Source organism: Choloepus didactylus, chromosome 4 (genome assembly GCF_015220235.1).
Source record: "Choloepus didactylus isolate mChoDid1 chromosome 4, mChoDid1.pri, whole genome shotgun sequence".
Lineage (NCBI taxonomy): Eukaryota > Metazoa > Chordata > Mammalia > Pilosa > Megalonychidae > Choloepus > Choloepus didactylus.
In genome coordinates, this window is record NC_051310.1 from 104,487,382 (window position 1) to 104,512,279 (window position 24,898).

The window sequence follows — 24,898 nt, forward strand, 5'->3', positions numbered from 1 at the left end:
AGTTTATTACTTTCATAAATGATACTGCCTTTATCTTGAGAACTGCAAGGTGGAACCTGGTTTTTCTAAATTGAAGCCGGATGGGTTGATGGGTCTTATATCATAAAAAGGTGGTATTTAGAAGCTAAGTAAATTGTTGCCACTACAAGCACCTGTAATATTCCCATTCTCTCACGTCTAGGCCAACTGGTCTTCAGGCTGTTGTCTGCGCTAGTGGTCATTTGCTTATGATCATTGTTTTTCTTCCAAAGTGGTCAAGTGAAATTCCTCATGTGGTTCTGTCTGCCTTCCCTTTGCTTTTCTCTCCCCTCCTATCCCATCCAGTTCTCAGGCCAGGGCTGTGGAGGATGCAAGGTATGCCCACTATCACTGTGCACTCTTATTACAGAGCCAAGGATTATCACCAGTGAAGAGGTCATTGTTCGAGAGAGAGACAGCCCTGTCCTCCCCATCACCCTGCAGTGTAACCTCACCTCCAGCTCTCACACGCTTTCATTCAGCTACTGGACAAAGAATGGGGTAGAACTCACTGCCACTCGTAAGAATGCCAGCAACATGGAATACAGGTGAGAGGGAGCAGCAGCTCCTGCAAAGATGGGAGGGAGTGTGCCTGAGCTTACTGGGTATTCGGTATTCATAACCGTGTGTGTGGGAGGGACAGATGCAATGGAGTTGGTCCTCCCCTGGAGACTAATCGAGCGTATATGGAGTCAGTCTCCAGAATTAAAAGCCTCCCGAGTGATTCTAATGAACAGCCAGGTTTGGGAGGTACTTATAGATGAACCTCTCGTTATGATAAGAAAGAAACTCAGGGCAGGAGGAGGTGCTTTGCTCAGGGCCACAGAGCTGGTCAGTAGGGGAGTCATGGTTAGAATGCAGGTCTCTTGAGGGATCAGATTGAAATCTGCATTGGAACTTTTTAGAGTAAGACATCTCTTAAGTGATGTGATCTTTTCACTGGGTAGATTTCCCTGAGTACCTTTTAGGAGTGGTTAGTATCACCATCATATGATCAAGACCAGGGGCTACAGGGCTCTTTAGTGTTCTGGAGTGGGGATGGTAGCCTAGAAATATCCTTTGAAGAAAGATGGATTTTGGCTGGCTGGAGATACCTGGCACCCAAAAGATTTGGTATCTTTTGGAAGATCTAGAACACATGACACTTCACCTTTCAGACTAGTTTGTTCCTGGAGAGGACCAGCTAATCCTGCTTGGCAGGATGATGCAGTGCCAAGATAGAGAGCACTGGAGTGAGAGCCAGAAGACCTGTGTACCCAGGACTAGCAGGGGCATTCTGCAGCATTTTGCAGCAGCAAGATCTCTTCATGCCCCTTGTTTTATTGGATCTACATGAATTTGTGAGAGGAGCCATTCCCAATTTTCAGGTGAGGAAACTAAGACTCAAAGAGTGACTCTTGGATGCTTGCAAGGCTAAGTACTGTATCCAGTAAATATCAGAACCAGGGCTAGATTCTAGGTCTTCTGACTTTGTAGAATCTAGGTTATTGTTTTGACTGCTGTACTGTAACATTTAGTGGCATGTTTGGTAACCTATCTGCACTGTAGTTTCTTCTGATGTAAAATTGGTTATCAGATAGAGGTGTTGGGTGGAGTGAAAGGCATTTATTCTTGGTCTGCCAAGTTTTACAAGTTTGTTTTTAATAATATCTCTTTCAAGGTAGCAGGCACCTGATCATGTTTCTCTTGGTCTTGTACTATATCAACCATGAATCTTCGAACTATGAGGCACATGCCCTGACTTTATAAAATGACTGTTCCCCTCTTTTTTTTTTTTTTTTTTTTTTTCCAGCTTAGCTCCAAATAAGGTGTGTCCCGTGTCAAGGGTGTTCTGCATTGCTATAGAGTTTTTCAGGGAGTCTGTATTCTCCTGCATTTTGTGGAATTACGGCTAATGAGTTCCTTGGGCCACTTAAGAAGTCTGCTGTGGAGCCGCTCTTGGAAACATGCTTCTCTTAGCCTGGGGACATTTTCCATTTTGCCTTAATTGCTTCCTAGTAGCTAGTCCAAAGGAATGGGAACAGGAGATTTTGAGCCCAAAGTATGGCCTCCAGCTTGGGAGTCATCTTCCTAAATCTCTCTAAAGGAATTTAGAATTAGTTCAAAGCCCTGAAGGTATAGCTGCTGCTCCCTGCAAACTCGGAGGTAAAGAATAGCTGTGTGTTTTCCTGTTGGGAGATATTGATTTAAGAAGAGGTTGCTTGTGTGCAATTAAGAAGGCCTCTGACCGCTTCTCTTAGAGTATTGTGCTGCCATGGATACGCTGAGACAGCCCTGGAGATGAACGGTCTCTCACTTCATCCATAGTCTCTTAACCTGTGTTTCGTTTTTGGAATGAACAGTTAAGATGGATAAGAGGGTTAGGCCAGTCAGTGTTTAAGATTAGAGGTTTCTCTCAGATGTTAACTAGTCCAATGGCAATTTAACCATCCCAAGTATCATTTTTAACCACTGAGCAGAGTTGCAGGAGCCCAGCCCTATATAAATATTTGTCCTCTGGTCTGGAGGCTGTTGTTTCTCTGCTTTTTGTAATTACGCATCGACATTTCTGCCCACGTCTGGTGTGTGTGTGTAGGCCAGAGTGCACGGAATCAGCGTAAAGCTGTTCCTCAGGAGCAGGAAGGGTTGATTGGGATCACCCGATGGAATTCAGAGGAAGTGCTGTCTGGCTATGCACAATTCTTACAGTTCTCCCTGTCATTCTTACAGTTCTCCCTGTCATTCTGCTTAATTCAGTCTGGATCTATGCATAGCTATTCGTTCTGAGTTCTTTCATTCCCCTGCTGTATGCCAGGCATCTTGCTAGGTGCAGAGTATAGAATTGTACACCAAATAAACAGTCCTGCTTACACAGAGATTGATCTGTTGGGAGATGGACATGAATCAATCACATAAATATGTAATTGTGATAAGTGCTGCAAAATTACAGGGTAGTTAGAGCATGTCAGGGAGGGGGATATAGTTTAGACTGGAGGTGGGAGGAAGTGACATGTAAGCCAAGACCTTTTAGAAAAGTAGTTAGCAGACTAAGTGTTGAGCAGAGCATTCTACGTAAGGGAACAGCTGTGGGAAGGCTTTGAGGTAGGAACAAACTTGGTACATTGAAAAACTGAAAAGGGATGGGCATGGCTGAAGAGTGGTAGGGGATGAGGCTAGGGAGGTGGGCAGGGGTCAGTTCATGCAGGGCTCTGGAGTTCTTGGTGAGGCTTTGGTTTAGCCAGCATCCCTGTGGCTGATGCTCTGAGGGCAGATCTTTGTCATCTTTAATGAGTAGATACAGTGAAGGACATGCTGCAAAAACACAGGGTAGAAACAACAGGACTCTTCAAAACAAGGTCTTTAAGGAAGCTCAGGAAAAAGCTTGCTTTTTTCCTGCTCTTATTTATTTGACTTGAACCACCAGATAAGCAAGAAATTTTTAGTAATGGCTTTATCCTCTATCTGAGTATAGCTTATAGTACTTTATACAGCCCTCTATTTTGATTACTTGCTTTCATATATTTGTTTCTCCCAATAGACTAACGCACCTTGAGGTTTAGGGCCATGTATCATCCCATCTTTGTATTCTTGGCACCCAGTAAGGAGCAAGATGTGCTTAGTTAGGAGGAAAGGGGCAGGATTTGGAGAACAGAGTCCCAGTTTGCCCTTTTGATTCTCCTTTTGTTGCATATTTTGACTGCTCCCAGCCTCCTCACTTGGTTTTTTTTCTCATTTCTGCAGGATCAGTAAGCCGAGAGCTGAGGATTCGGGCGAATACCACTGTGTATATCACTTTGTCAGTGCTCCTAAAGCAAATGCCACCATTGAAGTGAAAGGTACAACCCAACAGAGCCTGCAGTTTGAGCTTCTTACTCTCCTTCCATGACACTACCTTGTACTGGACTCCTGGTCTTCAAGCTCTTCTTTCTATTAAGAGAGGCAACATGACGTATGGTTAAGACCACAGACTCTGGAGCCTGCTTCCCTGGGTTTAAATCCTAGCCCCATCATTTACTGCCTTTCATTAATCCAAGCTTTCCCATGTTATTCCAGAGAAGGGGCTGGGACCCAGAAAAACAAAACCACCAGCTCTGTGGTTCACAGTGGGTCGCGGCAGAGCTAGTGTAAGGTCTGCCTCCCAATCCAGTATTCTTTTCAGTGTTATAAAATGACCTTAGGGCGAGGTGGGGTAACTATTTGAGGTCAAACTGAAGAGATGAGGGTTTTTCCCCATTCTTTTTCAGTTTGCTTAGGAAGAACATGAACTTTTTATTTTTAATTGAGATTGTTAACATACCATACAATTATCCAAAGATCCAAAAAGTACAATCAGTTGCCCCCAGTACCATCATATAGCTGTGCAACCATCACCACAGCTTATTTTTTCAATTTTTAGAATATTTTCATTACTTCAGAAAAGAAATAAAGACAAAAAAAAGGAAACTCAAATCGTCCCATACCCCTAACCACCCCCACTCCATTGTTGAGTCATAGTATTGGTACAGTACATTTGTTACTGTTGATGATGGAACGTTAAATTACTACTAACTGTAGTATACAGTTTGCAATAGGTATATTTTTTCCCTATATGCCCCTGTATTATTAACTTCTATTTATAGTATCATACATATGTTCTGGTTTATGAAAGAGATTTCTAATATTTGTGCAGTTAATCATGGACATTGCCCACCACAAGGTTCACTGTTTTATACATTCTCATCTTTTAACCTCCCACTTTCTTTCTGATGACATACATGACTCTGAGCTTCCCCTTTCCACCACATTCATACACCATTCAGCACTGTTAATTATTCTCACAATGTGCTACCGTCACTTGTTCATTTCCAAACATTTAAGTTCAATGTAGTTGAACATTCTGCTCAGAATAAGCAACCGCTCCCCATTCTTTAGCCTTGTTCTATATCCTGGTAACTTATATTTCATCTCTATGAGTTTACATATTATAATTAGTTCATATCAGTGAGACCCTGCAATACTTGTCCTTATGAGTGACTTATTTCACTCAGTATAGCACTCTCAAGGTTTCTTCATCAACCCATTTTTTTAAGGCAGTTTTGTTCACACACCATACATTCCGTCTGAAGTAAACACTTGATAGTTCCCTACATGTATAGTCATGTATTTATATATTCACCACCCTCACCACTATCTATATAAGGATACCTCCATTTCTTCCACAAAGCAGGAGGAAGAGTCAAAGAAGGCAGAGAGAAAAAAGGAAAAAGAAAAAAGAAAGAGAAAAACAAAAATAAAACAAAACAAAAAAACAAACATGACCATTGGGAAGCACCAAAAGGAAAGATAGCATTAAACCAAAGTAGAATAGAGTCAGACAACATCACCAATGCCAAGAGTCCCATACCCCTCCCTCATGCCCCACTCTTACATGCATTTAGCCTTGGTATATTGCCCTTGTTATATTAAAGGAAGCATAATACAATGTTTCTGTTAATTATAGTCTCTAGTTTGTATTGATTGTATTTTGCCCCCAATATCTCCCTATTTTTAACACCTTGCAAGGTTGAGATTGATTTGTTCTCCCTCATGAAAAAACATATTTTTATCTTTTATCACAATTCTTGAGCACTCTAGGTTTCACTGAGTTATACAGTCCCAGTCTTCATCTTTCCTCTTTTCTTCTGGTGTCCCACATGCTCCTAACCTTCCTCTTTCAACCATACTCACCGTCATCTTTGTTTAGTGTACTTACATTTCTGTGTTACCATCACCCAAAATTTTTTTCAAACCTCTCACTCCTGTCTTTTCCTATGTGTCTGTAGTGCTCCCTTTAGTATTTCCTGTAGAGCAGATTTCTTGTTCACAAACTCTGTCATTCTCTGTCAGAGAATATTTTAAACTCTCCCTCATATTTGAAGGACAGTTTTGCCAGATATAGGATTCTTGGTTGGAGGTTTTTCTCTTTCAGTATCTTAAATATATCACATCACTTCCTTCTTGTCTCCATGGTTTCTATTGAGAAATCCTCATGGATTGCTTTTCTCTTTCTGCTTTCAGGGTTCTCTCTTTGTCTTTGACATTTGATAATCTGATTATTAAGTGTCTTTTATCACAATTGTTGAGCACTCTAGGTTTCACTGAGTTATACAGATCTATTCTGTTTGGGGTATGCTGCATTTCTTGGCTTTGTAATTTTATGTCTTTCATAAGAAATGGGAAATTTTCATTGATTATTTCCTCTATTATTGCTTCTGCCCCTTTTCCCTTCTCTTTTTCTGGGACACCCATGACACATACATTCATGCATTTCATGTTTTCATTTGATTCCCTGAGATGTTGCTCATGTTTTTCCATTCTTTTCCTTATCTGTTCTTTTGTGTGTAGGTTTTCAGGTGTCTTGTTCTCCAGTTCCTGAGTGTTTTCTTCTGCCTCTTGAGATCTGCTGTTGTGTGTCTCCATTGTGTCTTTTGTCTCTTGCGTTGTGCCTTTCATTTCCATAGATTCTGCCCATTGTTTTTCGAAATTTTGATTTCTACCTTATGTACACCCAGTGTTTTCTTTATAGACTTCATCTCTTTTGCCATATCTTCCCTAAACTTTTTGAGTTGATTTAGGATTAGTTGTTTCAATTCCTGTATCTCAGTTAGAGTGTAAGTTTGTTCCTTTGACTAGGCTATAACTTCATTTTTCTTAGTGTATAGGTTGTAGTTTTCTGTTGTGTAGGCATCTGGCTTCCTTGGTTACCCCAAATAGGTCCCAGAAGGAGGCAATATTCAGTATCCAGTTTCCCTGAGGGTGTGTCTTGGAAGATTGACACACCCTGTGAGGCCTCAAGCCACTGTGCTTTTCCTAATCTGCCCAGCAGGTGGTCCCTGTCAACCTGTAGCTCCTAACTGGTGTAAGGAGTGTGGCCCGTGGCTGTTTTTCCCCAGGTTCTGGGGTCTGGTTCTGAATGGAAGGCAGATAGTAGAGCTGGGCACCACCTCTTTCCTCTTAGGGAAGATACAACCCCTAGGGAGATTTCATTTGCGTTTAAAAAGGTTCTTTGTTTCTTTGACTCTGCTATCTCCACCCTTGTCTGGGTCAGAGCACTGCGAGCTGAAAATGGCTGAGGCTTTCTCCACTGAGGCACTTAGGTTGAGAGAGAGAAAGGGACAGAAAGTCCCCTTTCAGGGTTAATCCACAGCTCCCAGTTTCACCTGCCGGCCAGAGATAGCACCCGGTCTCCTGGGCTCCACCTCCCGAGACAAGAAGTCCCCTGGCTCTTTACGGTGAGTTATCACTAAAAGCCTCTGTCTGCTTGTTGGGGATTTGCAGTTTGCATTGAGCAGTCCATGTTTGCCAATTAAAACTGCAGTTGGAGCTGGACTGAAGTATATTCGCTTATTCAGAGAGTGCTGCTCTCTATCACAGTGAGGCTTTGCCATTCAGGCTGCCATGGGGGAAGGGGACTTCCATCTCGGATCTGCCGTTTCTACTCACAGACTCCATGCTGCGATCTCAGGCATTCCACCCAGTCCAGGTTGATGCACGATGTGTAGATAGTCATGGTTGTTCACCAAGAGTTATTCCAGATCACTTCCTAGTTGTTTCTGGTTGTTTATTAGTTGCTCTGGGGGGACTAACTTGCAGTCCTCTCTATGCTGCTATCTTTTTAGCTGACATGAACTTTTAAATCCATAGGGTGATCCCCAGAAGCTGGAAGGGTAAATTTAGGAAAAGAAAGGGCATGTCTAGCAGATATTCAGATCTTCCTTCAAATACTTAGAAGATTAAAAATGCAGATTCATGAAAGGTTTGGATAAATTCAAAGTTTCCATTAGATGGCGTTATTAAATGAAAATAATATCCTGGTGTCACAGCCCTAACTCGTGAATTGATCTAGGAAATGCCAGATTTATTTCTGGTCTGAATGCCTGAAGGGGTTGTTGAGTCATGGTAGGATGGTTACATTTCACAGCAGGCCAGAAAACCTGGGTTTTGATTTCTTCAGTGGATTTTCTTGGAGAGATATGGGTTTATCTGTTTTTGAAAAATTCCGCTTTTGTTCAACATGAAGATGAAGGGTGTGGGAAAGTGTTTCCTCTAAGCCATGCAAATGCCTTTCCTAGCCTGGGTGAGCTGAACTACATGGGAAGATGTTTCACTCCTTATGGGACTTGAAGCTCTGTGAATTTCAGGCTGAGCCTTTGGCACAGAGTCCAAATGCAGAAGGCACAGGATGGGTGAGGGAGGGAAATGGTAGTGTGTGGTTTATTGTCTTCTCCAAGCATAAAGAATGATTACATACCATTGCAATTACATATCATTCTGTAATCATTACTGATTTGGAATTGGTGATTTTGAAGCAGAACTTTGAGGAATGGAACAGGTTATTTTTCCCCCTTGGTTTGGCTTCCTGAGAAGAGGGGCGATCAGTGGCATTTTTCTTCACATTCTTTTTAGCGGATGTGAAGCAGCAGTCAGGAAGGCAGCAGTGTTTCCCAAGGCAGGTGGCGGTATCTGCGCTGCTTACTGTGCACCTTGCAGGTTCATTGCGCTCCAGCCCTGAGAGGACGGTGGAGCAGGTGGTGGCATCTGGTTTCAGAGATGTGGACTTTCAGAGAATTCCGTTTTTTTCATAATCCTAAAATACATTCTTTTGATAATCTCTCAAGAAATTCATAAGAAGTTCAGTCTGTCCCCCTTCCTTCCCTCCCTTGACATCTGATTAGAGTTAGCTGAATGCTTAATGTCTTGTCTTTCAGATCATGGATAGTTGAGTCTGCTAAAGATCATGAACATTTATGTGTAGATGTTTGGAAAGAACTTAATCCAGCAGGCCATGGGCCCAGGATCATATTCTAAACCAGTTTGTGATTGTGTTTGGAGTAGAAAAACTGCCTTGCGTTTAGAGTGAAGTGTGTGAATTCTCAAAGCATTTTCTTAACAAACTTGCATTTTATTCACTCAGTGCCTCCAGGGTGGAAAGCAGGAGTATCTTTTTGTAGATATAATGATGCTGAGTAATAGAGAGGTGAGAAGTGGTTGTACATGAGAACAGCAAAATTCAGGCGATTCAGGGCACACCAGTGACCTCTTTGCTGAAAGGAATCTGCGAATCTTCCTCATTTGTGTTTTTAACTAAATTAGCACTCAGGGCAGTGTATCAGACCATATATACATCTTTCGTTAGCATTTATTGTACACTTTGCCCGTTTCTTCCTCATGTGGCTTTCCCTGTAATTCAGAACTTCAGGGTGTTGTTTGGCCTCAGTTCTATGGGGGAGCGAAGGACTTAATACTCGCCAGGGACTGGGCCTTATCTGTCAGATTACTACCTCTTGAGTTCCTGTGGTGTACAAAACAAAGGAAGCCTGAAGGAATCAGAGGGAGAGACATGAGTCTGGGAATAGACCTGAAGTGACAGTGCTTTTTCACCTGAGCCTGTAGCTCCCTATCAAGACAGGAATTTTGAGAGTGGTGGTATCTGTACGTAGCAGGGAAGGCCTGTGTATCTTGTAGTATTTTTTTTTTCCTCTTGCTCTTTTTCTAGAGGATAAGAATGAGGCACATTGTGGACAAGAAGATACTGTTACTGTTCAGGATCACATTTCCCGTATTTGGCAGGTGACCTGCACATGTGCTGCCGGTGGGAGATGGCGCAGGGCTGGCCAGAGGGAGGAGACAGCAGAGTCCCAGCCTTGTTGAAACCTCTGTCCCGTGACCCGGCCTCCCCTGAGGGCTGGCTTAGATAACCCTGGGGAAGCATCCCTTTCCCTAGCTTTCTGATCCAAAGAGAATGTCTTCCAGAGACACCACACTTTATCACAGAGAATTAATGAATGGATACTGAAAATTTTAACACTTCCACCCTTTCCTCCCTCCCTCTCCCCTTTCCTTCCTTTTCTAAAATTAAAAAATTGCCCCCCCAAAGCAAATAAAAAATTTCTGTATAATTTACAAGAGCAAACCCCTCATGACTCCCAAACCCTGTCTTCATCCCTCAGCCATTTTGGTTAGTCCAAGAAACAAGGGATTTGAGTTTAGTTGCTATTTTTAGAAAAGCATTTGGTCATCATCAGATTTTCTGTAATGAACATGCCACTGCTCCTTGTGAAAGGCACATTCCCAGCCCCAGAACAGTTTGGATCTACTGTTTTATTATTTGACCCACCATTATTTCTCCCTGTTCATAGGGCATCTAAATGAGTTTCAGTCTTTTGGTGGCTACTGGAGCCAAGATTGATCTTATTTGTCTCCTCCCTAATTTGCTTGCTGTTCCATTTGGACATTATGATTAAATGTTAGGAATTCTGTAAGTGACCTTTCCTTGCTTCCCTGTTTCCTACTCTGTCGTAAGGCCTTCCAGGTGATGAGATATCAAAGTTCAAAATGACTGAGATGGACTGCATGATGCTGTTGATAAATATCGTTATTAAGAGTAATAATATATAAATCACATTATTTGTTCAGCACTTTGAGCAAACAGCATTTTCCGGGTCACTTCTTCATTTGACAGGCAAGAAAAGCCAGCTAGTTTGACAGGTGAGGATGCTTAGAAATTTTGACATTCTTTAGGTCAGAGCTATTGGCAAAGCTGGTTCTGACTCAGAACTGCCACAATGTGAAAAGTCTTTGAAAACTTAATTATCCCTTGAAGCTTCTAAGACATTTTGAGCATCAACTGCAGCCCAAATAGCTGTACCTACTCTTTGTTTTCCTCTCTTAGGGTGCTACCCTGACCTTCTTTAGTAAGAATAGCTAGCATTATTGTACACTATGTGTCAGACCAGAGCTAAATATATTTCATGTTCTTTTCCTCTCTTTTAGACTACACAACTTTATGAGGTAAATGCACTTACCATCTCTACTTGATAGTGGGAGAAAATCAAGGGTCGGGGAAATTAAATGACTTGCTCACTGTGACAAATTTAACTAGCAGAGCCAGGGTTTTCACTGTGGCACTCTGACACCAGAGCTTGAGCTCCTACTTGGTAATCCACACTGCTTTGTTGAACATACAATTAAAAGGCCTTGGATGCAGAGTTAGAAGAAATGGACTTTAATCCTGGTTTTGCCTTCAACTCACTGTGACCCTGACCAGGCATTTTCCTTCCCTGGGCCTCAGCTTCCCCAAAGTGTATGATGAAAAAGTAGGGTGAGAAAGATGATCTTTAGGGTTCCTCTGACATTCTGTGGTTCTCTGAAAAGTACTGTGAACATGGGAGATATTGGAATGTTGAAGGAAACGATTTCTAAGTTCATTTTCCTAGTTGTGGTGATTGGCAGCTTCTCAACTTGGAGAATGTCCCGCAGTACACCCCATACCTCCACCCAGTCAACTCCCTGTCTTATGGGGACACTCCCTCCTTGCAGTCCCTTGACCTCAAATACAGTGCCAGGAGAGGTGTTAGAACAGAGCAGTGGTTCTCAAACTTGATTTAATTTGTGTGGCATATGGCCAGGGCACCAGGCTTTTTAAAAGTACCCCAGATGACTTTAATATCTAGCCTCAGAGGAAACTTCAGTGCCTCAGCAGTTTCACCTGTAGAAAAGAGAAAAGCTTCATCTACAGAAGGCAGTGAAACTCCTGGACTGAACTCATCTTCATAGTCAGTGATGAATTTATTCTGTGTGGAGAAGGCTTGTTGAGCCAAAAGCCAACATCCTTCTTGCCTTCATCTTTACCAACCTCATATTCCTTCTTGGGCTTTAGCCCTTGGCTAGATGTAAATCTTGGCTCTCCCTCTACCTTCAGCCAAGCCTTCATTTTGGCTACAGCAAAGATAAGGCGTCTCTGGGATTTGCTAGGTTGCACAATAGAAACGAAGAGATGGTATATGCAGAATTAGTGCATTTACTTGGTAACAGTCCATTCATTGACAACACATTAAAGGATGGAGTTTCTTTGAAAATGAATCCTTAGGTTATGAATTTGCTTTCAAAAGTGAACACCAATTATGCAGTCTGTGGAAGAGGCTCTAAAGCTTGACCCCTTATTCATCTCTGTCCTGCTTAACTTTATTTGACATCAGCTTCAGCTAAACATGGCTTCCGTTGCCTGAGTTGACATTTTCTACAACCACCAGCCTGGCAGAGAAGCTAGATGCTTTGCTCTGAAGGCAGGCAGGGTAGCAGAGGGTTTGCTTTCAGGGGAAGGCCCAGCCTGCCCAGATGATTAAATTAGGTCAGGTGCCATTGAGTGGCTGAGACTCCTCTGGAATTCCTGTGCTGCCATTCATTAGGTTACTGGGAGGGTATTCACTACCTGATGTGAATAAACATGCAGCTAACAAGGACAGAGAGTGAGTTTATTCCCAGGTGGGTCGGTGATCTCTTATAAGGGTCGCTTTGCTACTTTCCTGCTTCTACCCTCACTCTTGCCACTCAAGTGTGTGCCCCTTGAGAGGGTAAACGGAAGTAAGGAATATTTACCCCGTCTCCCTCCCGTAAAGCTTGTTTCTCTTCAGACCTGCTTTCAGACCGAGGACCTGGTTAAGCAGTCACTTATTAAATGGCAAGCCCACATGGGGTGAGGCATCAAACAGGCCACTAGTCAATACAATCTGTTGATATCTGACCTGATTAATCCCTACTAGGGACCACTCTTGCTTATATCAGCAACTTGAGAAGGGTACATAATAATCATCTCTTTTACGTCTTAAAACTAATAATGCCTGTGTCTAAGCCTTAGCCTTTCCATTCCTTGATTAATGGCTCACTTTAAAGGTTATTGTTGACCCTGAGCACCAACCATGTGCTAGATTGGTATAGAGAGGTAATTTAATCGTCACAGCACCTCTGTGAACTATGTGGATATTGTTCCCATTTTACAAAAGTGAAAACTGAAACTCAAAGGATTTTAAATGACCTGCCTTAGGTTACTTGGGTGGTGAGTGACAGAGCCTTGATAGAGCCCCAGTTTCTCTGACTTCAAGTGCAAAGCTCTTTTCTTTATGTTACACTATACAGCGTAGTTAGTTTGACAGATAAATCACCCCCCCCCCCCAGGTCTAGGGTGTTCTGGTATGTCTACAAGGAGAGATGACATTTGGGCAATTTGCTATGCAGTTACCAGTAACACATATTTTATATTTTATTTTTGTGGACCTGTTTTAGTTTGACTTACTTTCCCTCTGTTTGGTGAAGTAGAAAAAAACCATAGCCTCTGAGTCAGACAGTCCTGAAGTTGGATTCCAGGTTTATCATTTACTAGCAGTATAATTTTAGATGTTAATGTTTCCAAACTGGAGTTTTTCCATCTATTTTTATATGTCTCCCTCATTGGATAGTGCATTGGTTATTTATTGCTGCATAATATATTACCCCCAAAATTAGTGGCTTTAAACAACAAATTCTTGTTACCTCATGGTTTCTGTGGATCAGTACTTACAGAGCAGCTTAGTGGGGAGGTTCTGGGGCTCATGAGATTTCATTCAAGCTGCCAGCTGGGGCTGTAGTCATCTGAAGGCTTGCTCGGGACTGGAGGATCCCCTTCAAGATGGTGCCTTCACATGGATGTTGGCAGCAGGCCTCAGTTCCTTGCTATGTAGGCCTTTCCGTAGGTTGTTTACGTGTCCTCCCAGCAGGGGAGCTAATCTCCAGAGTGACTGATCCCAGAAAGAGCAAGAAGAAAGCCACAGTGCCTTTTGTGAACTAGTCTCTGAAGTCGGACACCTTTACTTTGGCTTTATTTTATTCATTAGAAAGGAGTCTAAGACCAGCCCATGCTCAAAGGGAAGGGAAGTAGGTTCAACCTCTTGAAAGGATGGAGGAGTATCCCAGGATTTGTGGACTATTTAAAATCTCTGACTACTGCTGCCATATGCTCCGAGAGCCTGGTTACCTTCCTTGCCATGGGCCCACTGCCCTGCTCAGCTGTTGGGGGGCAGGAACAGGCTTTCTGTTTGAGCAGCTACTGTAAAGGATAGAAGGAAGTGAAAAAACTTTTCACTGATCCAATGGCTAGAGTAATAGCTGTTACAATCAATACCTATATGGGTAGAGTGATACAGCACTCCCACCCCCAACATGAAATAATCAGGGCATTAATGTTTTGAGTACATCAGGTAGCAGGGGGATATTCCTAAGCTTCGTTTGCTTTTCTTTGCTAAGATGAGAAAGCAGCAACAACTGAAAACACTTTTGTAGGCTCATTTTATGTAAGCGTGGCCAACAAAATGTGGGGCTTAGCTAGGCTCCTACATGGAAAGGCTTAGTCTTCTTAAGGCCATGTTTGCATCTTAAATAGAAGCCTCCAGAGAATGCCAAAATTGATGAATGACAAGGGTAGGTGGTGGGCTTCTCTCCTAAACACCACGGCAGGAGTCAATTCTATTCTCACTCCTCTTCCCAGGGCCTGGCTTCCAAGTCTGGGTCCTTTGATAATAGTGATTTTTTGGAAGCTGTGGGGCTATATACTCATCTTTTAGCTGTCTATGTTGCTGTAACTGGTAATTTTGAGGATGTCACCAAAGCAAGAGCTGACTTCACAGTGCTGTTAGAATTGGTCAAATAACTGGTCCATAGTGGGTGTTCTCTTTGGGGCAAAGAAGAATGAAAATGGAAAAATATACCACATGGATGCTGAAGACTCAGAAATTTATATCTTCACCCTACATCGCTACTCTGAACACCAGACTTGATATTCATTTACTTGCTTGAAAACTTCACTTGGATGTTAAATATGTACCTCAAACTTAACATATCCTAAAACCTGAACTCCTGGCTTTTACCACTCCACTCCTTCAACCCCAAACAAAGCAGGTGAGTCTTTCACATCTGAGTAACTGGCAACTCCATTCTTGCAGTTACTCAGGCCAAAACCTTGGAGTCATCCTTGACTGCTTTGTCTCCGACATCCCATATCCAGTCCATTGGCAGCACATTAGATCAACCTTCAGAATCTCACCGTTTCCACTGCTGCTACCCTGGCTGAGACCACCGTATCTAGTTGGTCTCCTTGAGTCCACGGTTGTCTTCCCACAATTGTTCACATTGCAGCCAGAAGCCTGTTCAGACATACGAATCGTTTTCATTCTTCTGTTCAGTATCCACCTGTGGCTTCCCGGCTGACTCAGAGTAAATGCCAAAGTGGTTATAGTGGCTTGCAAAGTCCCATCTTATCTGGATCCCCATCTCTCTGACTTTATCTCCTGTCCTTTCCCCAGACAAACTCCTTGCTGTTGCTTAAACATAACAAGCAGACTTCTGCCTCGAGGCCTTTGCCTTTCCCCTGCCTGGGATAGTCTTCCTGCAGGTTCTGAATGACTGTACTAACATTCTCATTGGAAAGGCCATCCCCAACTGCTCTGATATGACTGGCATGTAGTGGGTGCTAAACAAATGTTTATCACATGAATGAAATGCAGCTAGAAGCAACATGTGATAGCTCTTCTGCTGTCATGTCCCTCCGCCCTGCCACTAGGGGGTTTTACTTAGAGTATGGCCATGGAGCTTGCTCCTTGAAATGCTTAAGGTGGTCATTAGTATTCATTGACTGAAGAAAGTTTTGAGGAACAGTGACCAGGTCAAACAGCAGGACAGAAGTAAACCAAGTGGCTATAGGAAAAATTTGGCTTGCTGGGAAATATGATAGAGCTAGCCTGACCCGCTTCCCTTTTCTATAGGGAGGAATTTTGCCTGGAAAAACAAAAGAACATTCCCTCCATAATGTCTCGTCTAGAAAACACCCTATACTGAGTAGTGCTAAGTAGACCTGTTTGGCAGGGATTGGTTGTAGCAATGGTTTGGGGGCTTGCCCATTCTGTTCCTATCCAGGTGTCTTTGGAGGTGGCCTGGGAAGCCAGCAGGACCTTTATCATTTTTAAGCCAGGAAGAGACAGGCTAGTCAGAGAGAACACATAGGATCAGCCCATGATAAACAATTGTATGGGCTTTTACAACCACTAAATGAATGTTTTTATACCTTATGTTTCTGCCCTAGAACCCTGGGAGGTAGGCAGGGGCAAGAGTTATCTCTTTTTGATAATGAGTATAGAACTGAAGCACAGAATAATTAAAGAACCAGAAAAACTGGAATTTGGACCAGGCCTATTGATTCTTTTTACCACTTTGGCCAACAAAGTGTCATCTGGTCTATATTGGGTTTTATTGCCTTTTGATAACTGTAACTGTTGAGTTATTGGTGGAAAATGTAATTAAGGTAATAGAAGACTAAATTCAAAGAATTAGCCCCCATCTTAGGCTTCCTGGATCTTCGACCCAATTTTTAGACCACGGGTGCTGTTTATTTCTTCCTAAGTGACTCTAAAAGCAGAGAAGACCAACATTCTCTAGCAGCTCTATAAATTTCCTAAGATTGGGTTCATTGAGATGTTGCAAATCAGGTGTGCCAGTGAGAGCCAATAAAATCTCTGGGGATGCTGCTTTACTTTCCTGTTCATTCATTCCTTCCCCCTTGTGAAGACCAGCTTGCTGGATTCCTTCTTGCCTGCAAGAGCCTTTGTCAATGATACTCAATGGGTGTCATCTTTTAGTCTCTCCCAGCATTCACTGTTTTTACATAACTTGCAATAGGACTTGATTTTAGGTGTTTGAGCTCAGAGATCTCTCATTTCCTTAAGGGAATGTGTGACATTTGACATTAATCCATAATCATTGTTAGTGAGATGTTTCAAGAAAAAAGCTTGACTGGTGGAAGAGATGGTAATTTTCTGTTTGCATTTTCTTTAAAGGAGGGCTTACTTTTGGACATTTGGGCCTGTGCCCCTTTGTAGTAGGTCAGAGAACCACTAACATCAGTAGAACCTCATAGATTAGCAACCCTGGTAATCTGCCTGGGTTGCTTTGGTTGGGAGGGGAGTGGGAGATGGGGTTGGTTCCATTGCCCCATTCTGCCCTGAATGCTCTTGATCAAAGCTGAGTATGAGGATGGACCTAAAGCCTGACTGCCTTAGAAGCAGGGCTCTGGGCAGTGGTGGGTCCTTTGGATCCCTGTTCAGAGCAGACTCCCATGGTAACTCTTAAATACTCTTTCTCACAGCTGCTCCTGACATCACTGGCCATAAGCGGAGCGAGAACAAGAATGAAGGGCAGGATGCCATGATGTACTGCAGGTCGGTTGGCTACCCCCACCCAGAGTGGATATGGCACAAGAAGGAGAACGGAATGCTCCTGGTGAGTCGGAGGCAGCCCTGTTTCTCTCTCACTGAGTCTGTGTTGTGGCTGCAGGTTCTCTGGGGGAGGTCTGGACAACTGGATCGGTTGCTGCAGCAGCCATATTTTTGGATTTGTGCATGGCTTGGGTGCCCTTTCTAGAGTCGTGAACCGTTTATGTCATGAGTCTGGAGCTCACTGACTGTGTCTGTCCAGCATGGGATCTGTGATTTGTTATCCTATTGTTAGAGCTGTCTGTTTGCTAAGAGATGAGATTACCTGCCTTCAGAATAGGACACTAAGTAAGCTAAACCTACTCTTAAACTTTTACTATTATTCTAGTCCATTTATCCGAAAAAAAAATACTGTTTTTGAAGTGGTATTAATATACCTTCTTGTGTTTTGGGAAGACAAAGCACCAAGGACTACTATCAGTATATTCCTGGAACACAGGAAAAGCTGATTAGAAACTGGGGCAACCTCATGAGGCCTAAGGTCAGCCTTGGACACTGGGAATCTGACAGTATTAGCTCAAGACAAGGTCAAAGAGAACATCTGTTCCAGTCTGTGGGATGATTTGTGATGATGTTTGGAGAATTAGCCTTAGCTTTCCCTCTTTCTCTCTGATGTACTGGTTATGTTCGGCCCTTCTCTTTTTCCCGAAAGAGGTGGTATTGTTGAAATTACTCCCCTTCCTAGGCCTTGGTGTGCCCAACTGTACTACTGAGGCATCCTCGTTCCTTATCTGTCTTCAGAATCTGAAGGGACCTTAAAGCTCATCTGACTAACTTCTTCACTTTATAGAGGGGTAAAGAAAACACAGGTTACGTATTAACCAAGGTATCTTAGTGGCAAAACCAAGGGTCAGACTCAGTGTTTTGATTCCAAGTCCATTATTCTTTCCACTCTGTGACCTGTCAATAATAAAATGCCATGGTGATGGTGATGACTCCAGCGTCAGTAACGTGGCTTGATTTCAGAAAGCCTTTAGTAGGGGGAGACCAGGGCGAGCCATGGAGAGATGAAGATGCTGATTTGAGTACTTTCCGGGCAGGCAGTGGAAAATCAACAAGGCATTTAGTCTAACAAGGTACTGGTGAGGAAATGCCCATTCTCTGTACTTGTCATTGGGAGGAAGGGCCCTTGAGCTTTTGCCAAAGCAGTTTGGGGTTCCTCAAACGGTGTTTTGGTCTCTCTTACTCTTCTCATGCCTGCAAACTCTAATTATCTGATGTACTTTGAAAAACATTTCAACTCAAATACTTCCCCCTTATTTTCAAGCACTGTTAACAGTTTTTGTTAAACAGAAAGGGGAATAAGAGGCTATTCCTAGGTCAATGCCTTTGAAAACCAGTTTGTTGAACAGCATAAACATGGTCAAGTGCTGAGATGAAATGCTTTCAATGTTTCTAGATACTGGTTTCAGCTGTGCTCTAACTTCCTTTTCTGGACAGATTCTATAGTTTCTTGGAACACTTTGCTGGTTAAAAAGTTTAGTCTAGACCAATCCAAAATTCCAGTCTTTTCTCCCATCACCTGGGGACCTGCAAGGAGGGCAGGGGATTATCCTCTGTCTTCTGGGTCCCTTTTTCTTCAGAGAAGGGGGAGGCAGTTATCGCTTATCTGATTTTTTCTTGTGGTCCCTCTTGGCTCTGGCTGCGTCTGTGGCCTCAATTGACTTGCCTCTGTGTGGCAGGTTTCCAAAGGCTGGATCTTATGGGAACTTGGGTAAGTTCTTTAGGGGAACAGTTCTCAGATGTGAGAGATCCACTGTGAGTCAATATCTTTGATCCCTGCTTAGTTCCAGCCACAGAGGATCTATTTTTGAGTCTCTCACTGCTGGGGTCCTCTCACCCAGAAGGCAGCCCTCTTAAGCTGAGGAAATTTGAACATCATGGCTCTCCAAATGGTGGTGGTGTAGGTTGCTTGGCCTCCTTATGTCTATATAATCCTATTTTGAGAAAGAGGCAACAGGGCACATCAACCAGTCTCCTGCCTAAGTGAATATCCAGTGGAAAAACGAGATACTGGTCTTCTTTCTTCTTGGCATCTTTTTTGTCATTTTCTTAGTGCCTGCTCTGCTTGGCTGCAGGGTAGAAGGATTCAGTGCTGCGCATATTACATCTTTCCTACCCCTTTCAACCCTGTGTTCTCTTTTGTACTCTGTGGTTTAGGTGATGGGGCTCCTTTTTAGTAAGCCCTTGTAGGACTATCTATCTGCCCTGAGCTTCTTTTTAGAAGATAGGGTACTTTTGATGCCTCTCTCCTTAGTTATCTGTTTTAGGGCAACAGGTCAAGTCCTGCTCAGCATCTTATTATGCACAGATTGGAAACGTGGAAGTTTCTTGCATGTGATGCTATTTTTAAAATGACCATGGAAGGCTTGATGACCAAAGGTGACACTCATCACCTCTAATTGTAAGTGAAAAGTATGAAATTACTGAGTGGGTGGAGTAGGGATTAAAAAAGTTGGCAGCTTTCCCAGTCCAGGGATGAAACTTCACAGAATAACTCCAATTTTGAAGGTTATGAGTTCTCTTTTTCAGCCATACTCACTCTGAAATACAGTCACAACTGTATGTTATAAAACTATAGACAACTTTCTTCTTTTGTGGGGGGTGGGGATGGTAGGTGAATTTCTTTCCCCTTCCTCTCTCTGTCTCTGACTATGCTTTAGCTGTTGAATGGTGAAGACACACAAATCAATTTTTTTTTTCCCCTGCCAGGATCCTATGAGGCCAGTGCTGCAAGCACGTCCCAGCCCCACTCAAATTCCTGGTCGTGAATTTTCACACACAGACTTCTCTCTCCTGTCCTGCTTGATCACCTCCTCCTCCTTCACAATATGGTTCCAGTAGTAGCTCTTTTCTGAAGCTTTCCTTGACTCTTTCTGGCAGTGGTCCCCACTTGTGCCCCACAGTGCTCTGCAAATCCTGGATCGCTGTTGGGGGCTTCTTAACATGTTCCTGTAATGATCCTTTTGGAGGTCTGTTTCCCTCTTGAGGGCAAGCTCCTTGTTCATCTTTGTGTCATACTTCTCCCTGTCTCTCTCACCTTCCCCTTAGAATATAAAACATTAGTGTACATTAGTAAATATTTGATTGAATGAACAGCCTCTCCTTTAACTGCAGTCCCGAAAGGAAAGGGAAGTTATATATTTTCCCGTCTCTGACTAGGAGCAAGTTCTTAGCATTGTTTCTGGAGGAAGTTTAAGGAGACTTCCAGAAATCACCAAACCTGAAGTAGATGTGCTGGCTCTGAAGTCATCAGACCAGCCTGAGGGTCTGCCATGATGGTCACCCCACACCCCGAGGCTCCTGCCGTGGCTTATTACCCACCTGGTGTTCGCAGCAGCCATTTACTAGATCGAGTTGATCTCCAGGTGTACAAGAGGTAGGACCTCTACTCACTCCATGGAAGTTGGAGAAACCCAGAGGACCAAATGGCAGGGGAAGTTTTTACCATGGCTTTATCAGAGGCTTCTGGATTTGTTGTGATATAAAAATTGAAAGGAAGTCATTAATGAAGTGCTCTAAGTTCCTCGGACAAGGATGGTCTGGCTGAGTCAGTCCTAGACGCTGCTGCCTCATGCCAGCCAGTGTCCTGCTAAGAAAGGACCATCTCTCGTGCACTAGCTCACCTCCTCTAACTCTTTTGTATTCTCACCTTTTCTCCATCTGAGCAGGAGATTGTCAATACCTCTGGCCGCTTCTTCATCATCAACAAGGAAAATTACACGGAGTTGAACATTGTGAACCTCCAGATCACAGAAGACCCTGGCGAGTATGAATGTAACGCCACCAACTCCATTGGCTCTGACTCTGTCGTCACCATCCTCAGGGTGCGGAGCCACCTGGCCCCACTCTGGCCTTTCTTGGGAATTCTAGCTGAAATCGTCATCCTTGTGGTGATCATTGTTGTGTACGAGAAGAGGAAGAGGCCGGACGAGGTTCCTGACGGTAAGAGCATTCCTACAAGATGGCTGTAATGTTGGGGTTGGTTCCTTGGGTTGGTTTCCAAGTACCCAAAGAGGACTATAAGGATGTTGGGATCTGATCCCAAAATGAGAGAAGGAAAATTCTTATTCCATTTTCTCACTCCCTACCCCCAAGATTTGTTTGTTTTTTTGTTTTGTTTTGCATTAGTCACCTAGAGCTGTAATTGGCTCTCTCCCTCTGTTCAGGTGTTCTCCAAATCCCAGTCCCATCTGCCCCTCAGACCTCATTTGGGGAATAGGCAGCTGTCAGCCTCTTTGTTCAGCTCTGTCCTCCTTCAATACAGATCATCAGGCAGATTGAGCTTGAGGAGAATCCAAGTCAAGCCTAGAAGCCACCCCAAGATCGCAGGCCACCTGGCCTTTAAGGCAGATTTAAGGTATATAATGGGTTGTCACATGGTTCCCTGGTATAGCCCCAGCCAGAAGATTCTCAGAACAGCCACAGGAACAAGCCAGTCCCTTTGAGAGGTTTTCGAGGCTCTTGGTGAAGCAGGCACCTATCGTTTGGGTTTTCTGTCTGTGTCTCACAGACCAGAATGGTAGAGAGAGTCTGATATATCTGCTCACCCAGTTTAAGATAGACGTAGCTAAGGGGTAACAACTGGAGTGCATGCTCTGAGGCAGCCCCCTAGGCCAGCCTTGGGTCAGAGGAGTGGCTAAGAGCAGCAGAACCACAGTGAACTGTGAAGCACTGTAAAGAGCAAGAGCTGAAATCTCAGGTGATTGGACATGCCTAGAGTCAGAAAAACCCTGGGAAAAATTTGTTTTTTTTTTGTCATGGATATTCCATTTCTAACCCTTTGATTATAACTTGGGGGAGCTACTGATGGAGACTTGGAGCAGTAGTACTGGGAATTCCTAACTTGGGTCCTCCCCACCACTCCTTCCCTCACCCGTACTTCCACCCCCACCCCACAACAAATTAGCTAACCAGCCAGTCCCGCCACTTGCTTGCCCTTTGGAATAGAAGGGTATATGCACCCCACATGGTGTGCTTCTAAGCTCAGGGAAGCTGCCCTTGGGTACTGTGCCCTGCCCCACAGAGCTGTCTGTGTTCTCTTGGCTGAAACCACAGGATGCAGCACCCCACCACGCCCAGCAGTTCTTACAGATCCCCCTGTTCTCAGCTGTCTACCGCTGGAGAACACTAAGTGAGGTCTGGTACTTCCTCAGAAAGAGTGCTGCTGCAGAGGCATGCCAGCAGCTTTGGACTTGCTGGAAAGACAAATTTGAGAGCACCAGCCCCCTCCCTTCCCTTTCTTCTCAGCAGCTCCTAAATCTCCACCTGCACTAAGCAGAGTAGTATAGTGAGGGTGGTGAAGAGGTTTTTTTGCTGAAACTAATGATGCATGTGGGAAGACCTGGTGGGCTTCCCGCAAAGGCACAGTCAATAGTGAACTTAGATGGAGGATTGGGGTGGATGGGCATCAGCTGGGAGCAAATGGGCCTCTTTAAATAAGTGGTCTAGTTTTTTGCAACATAGGAGTATCCCCAGGATACTGTATGAAATGGAATTGCTCTCCTGGGATTTTCATGCATTCCTGTTGCTTCTTTCTCTAGATTTTTCTTTTTCCTGCTACATAATAGGACTCCCAAAGCAGAGTGCACCTATGTTTAGACCACAGAGTAGAGGGAGAGAATTGCCTGACTTCTGTTGTTTTTGGTTTTGCCTCTGGGAACAGTTGCTCATTCCTGAAAAGGGCCTTTTCATCTCTTCAGAGGGCTTTTGCTTTGCCAAATACTGCCTTCCTCAGCCTGCCCTTTAGGAAGGTTGAAAAGCAAAAAGTCAGGTAGGATTTAAGCAAAGATGGGCCTCAAAACCTGATTTTTAATTTTAAGACAAGGCTGGCTGCCAGTCTCATGGCAGAGTGTCATGTTGGGTTAGCATGTTCCCTTCAGAGGTTCCATTCTTCCTTGTAGGGAGCCACTGAGCTACCAGGTTGTTTATCCCTGTGTGTATGGTAAACATTCCGTTTCGATTTGAGGAATGGCTAGTATCCTTTCCATTTGGCAAGTGCAGACCCCTGCCCAGGGAAGCAGATATCTGTGTTTTTTTAAGAGCTCCTTGGCTATTGTACTCAAATGGGAACCAGTTTGCTATAGGAGACCCTGTGGCCAGCAAGTCTTCTGAGCAGCTTCCTGGAGGGAGAATACCTCTTTTAAGCTAAATTATTATAGACAGTGAATGAATCCTACATAAAAGAGGTGACTGCAGGGTAAGTGTGAAGTAAAAACTCCTTGCTCTAGTCTCTTAGGAGAATCCTGTAATGCAAGCAGCTTTTACTTTTATTTGTTGTTGAATTGGGGTGAAAAATATGGGATGCTGGAATTACTGCAGTGTTTGCCATCTCTCCGTTGCCTTCCTGACAGCCAACGTGGTGCAGGCTCCATTCTCCATCTCCACAGCCCTTCCCTGCTCCAGCATTTCCATTCTATCTGTCCTCCTTTGTCTCTTTCTACTGCTTTTTCTCAGACCCTCCCTGCTCCCTGCTCATATTTTTCTTCTTTCCAGAAGGTAATCATTTAAAAAAAAAAAAAAAAGCTTATCGTTCTTCTCTGGGTTTTCCTAATGTGACTTTTTCTTCTCTCTTAGTCAATTACCCCTCATGCCCATGCAATTCATAGTAAGAACAAACTCACCTCCTGTACTTTCTTCTCATATGCCCCTCCCCAAACTTACATACAGAATGTATAGACACTTCTTTTAGGAATGAAGAGGCATGTTACATATCTGATACAAATTTGGAGTTTGAGAGCTAATGAATTTTTACTTATCAGCTAACTGACCTGTGCTGACTTATTTATGCCATTATGAAAATGGGAATGTTAAAAAATAGGACTGATATGCTTTTTCTCTGCCAAATAGGTACTTTATTATGAAGATATACCTACAGTTTATTTCAAGCACATGGATTTTTTTTTCCATGAACTCATATATAATATTCATATTTATCAGTGAATTTTTGGCAACTCAGCCTCTTCTAGAAAAACACTAAGTGAACAATACAAAAATACAAAATCATGCAAATTTGCACTTAATAAAGAGTATAGTGTGAGTTTGTTTTTCTCATCTCCCTAGTAAGGGCACTGGATTTACATATCCCACTAGGAGCAAATGTTGTTTTAAATTTCTGACTCAGAAAATGCTTAGGGTTAAGGTTTAGCTGCTGTATTATTAAAAACAAACAAACAAACAAAAACCCTGTATTTTTATCTACTGGAGTATGCTCAAGCCATTTTATAAATATACCCTCACATGTACACTCCTTTAGGCCCCTCTTACGGTCCCTTTGAGAATCGGTACCCAACAAGTTGTCTTTCAGGTGGGTTATCTACATACCACCTTTTATCTTCACTGTTTGCAAGAGCAGATGGATCATAGAGCCACTTAAGGGCTTCCGTTTTACTTACTACTTGACTGTATTCTCTGAAAATGTTAAACAGTAATTTTCTAAACAGAAGAGTTCAAGCTAGTGTCCCTCTAGCCCTCCGCCCATCTTGTGGCTGTACGTGTGCCTGGAGCCCACCTTCTATGTGGGTTCCCTGCCGACTGAACTTGCAGCTGACAAGCCCGGAGAGGGCTGACTGTGTGCTTCCAGGTCTCCCCCCCCCCCAACACCGGGAAGGTGGGAAGTGAACCTGCTTGGCTGCTGGGGCCCTCAGTTCTACTGGACATTTTTGTGACCTCACAGACATCACATTTAAACAATAGACCTGTGTACTGCTATCAAAAAGGGTTTTCTATTTTCATGTCAGCGGGCTAAGTTTTATAAACAAGTAAAAGGGACTCTTCCTTTAAGTTACTTCTCCAATACATTTGAGGTT

General features: G+C 43.4%; 1 protein-coding gene across 2 annotated transcripts in view; it reads left to right on the plus strand.

Moving 5' to 3' along the window:
- Positions 1-24,898, plus strand: part of NPTN (neuroplastin) — a 96,316-nt gene that overhangs the window by 65,700 nt on the left and 5,718 nt on the right. For both annotated transcript variants that reach the window (XM_037833476.1, XM_037833477.1), the window contains exons 3-6: positions 389-566; positions 3,739-3,833; positions 16,964-17,097; positions 20,762-21,035. In XM_037833476.1, the coding sequence (XP_037689404.1) occupies positions 389-566; positions 3,739-3,833; positions 16,964-17,097; positions 20,762-21,035 (681 nt within the window). The remainder of the gene's footprint in view (positions 1-388; positions 567-3,738; positions 3,834-16,963; positions 17,098-20,761; positions 21,036-24,898) is intronic.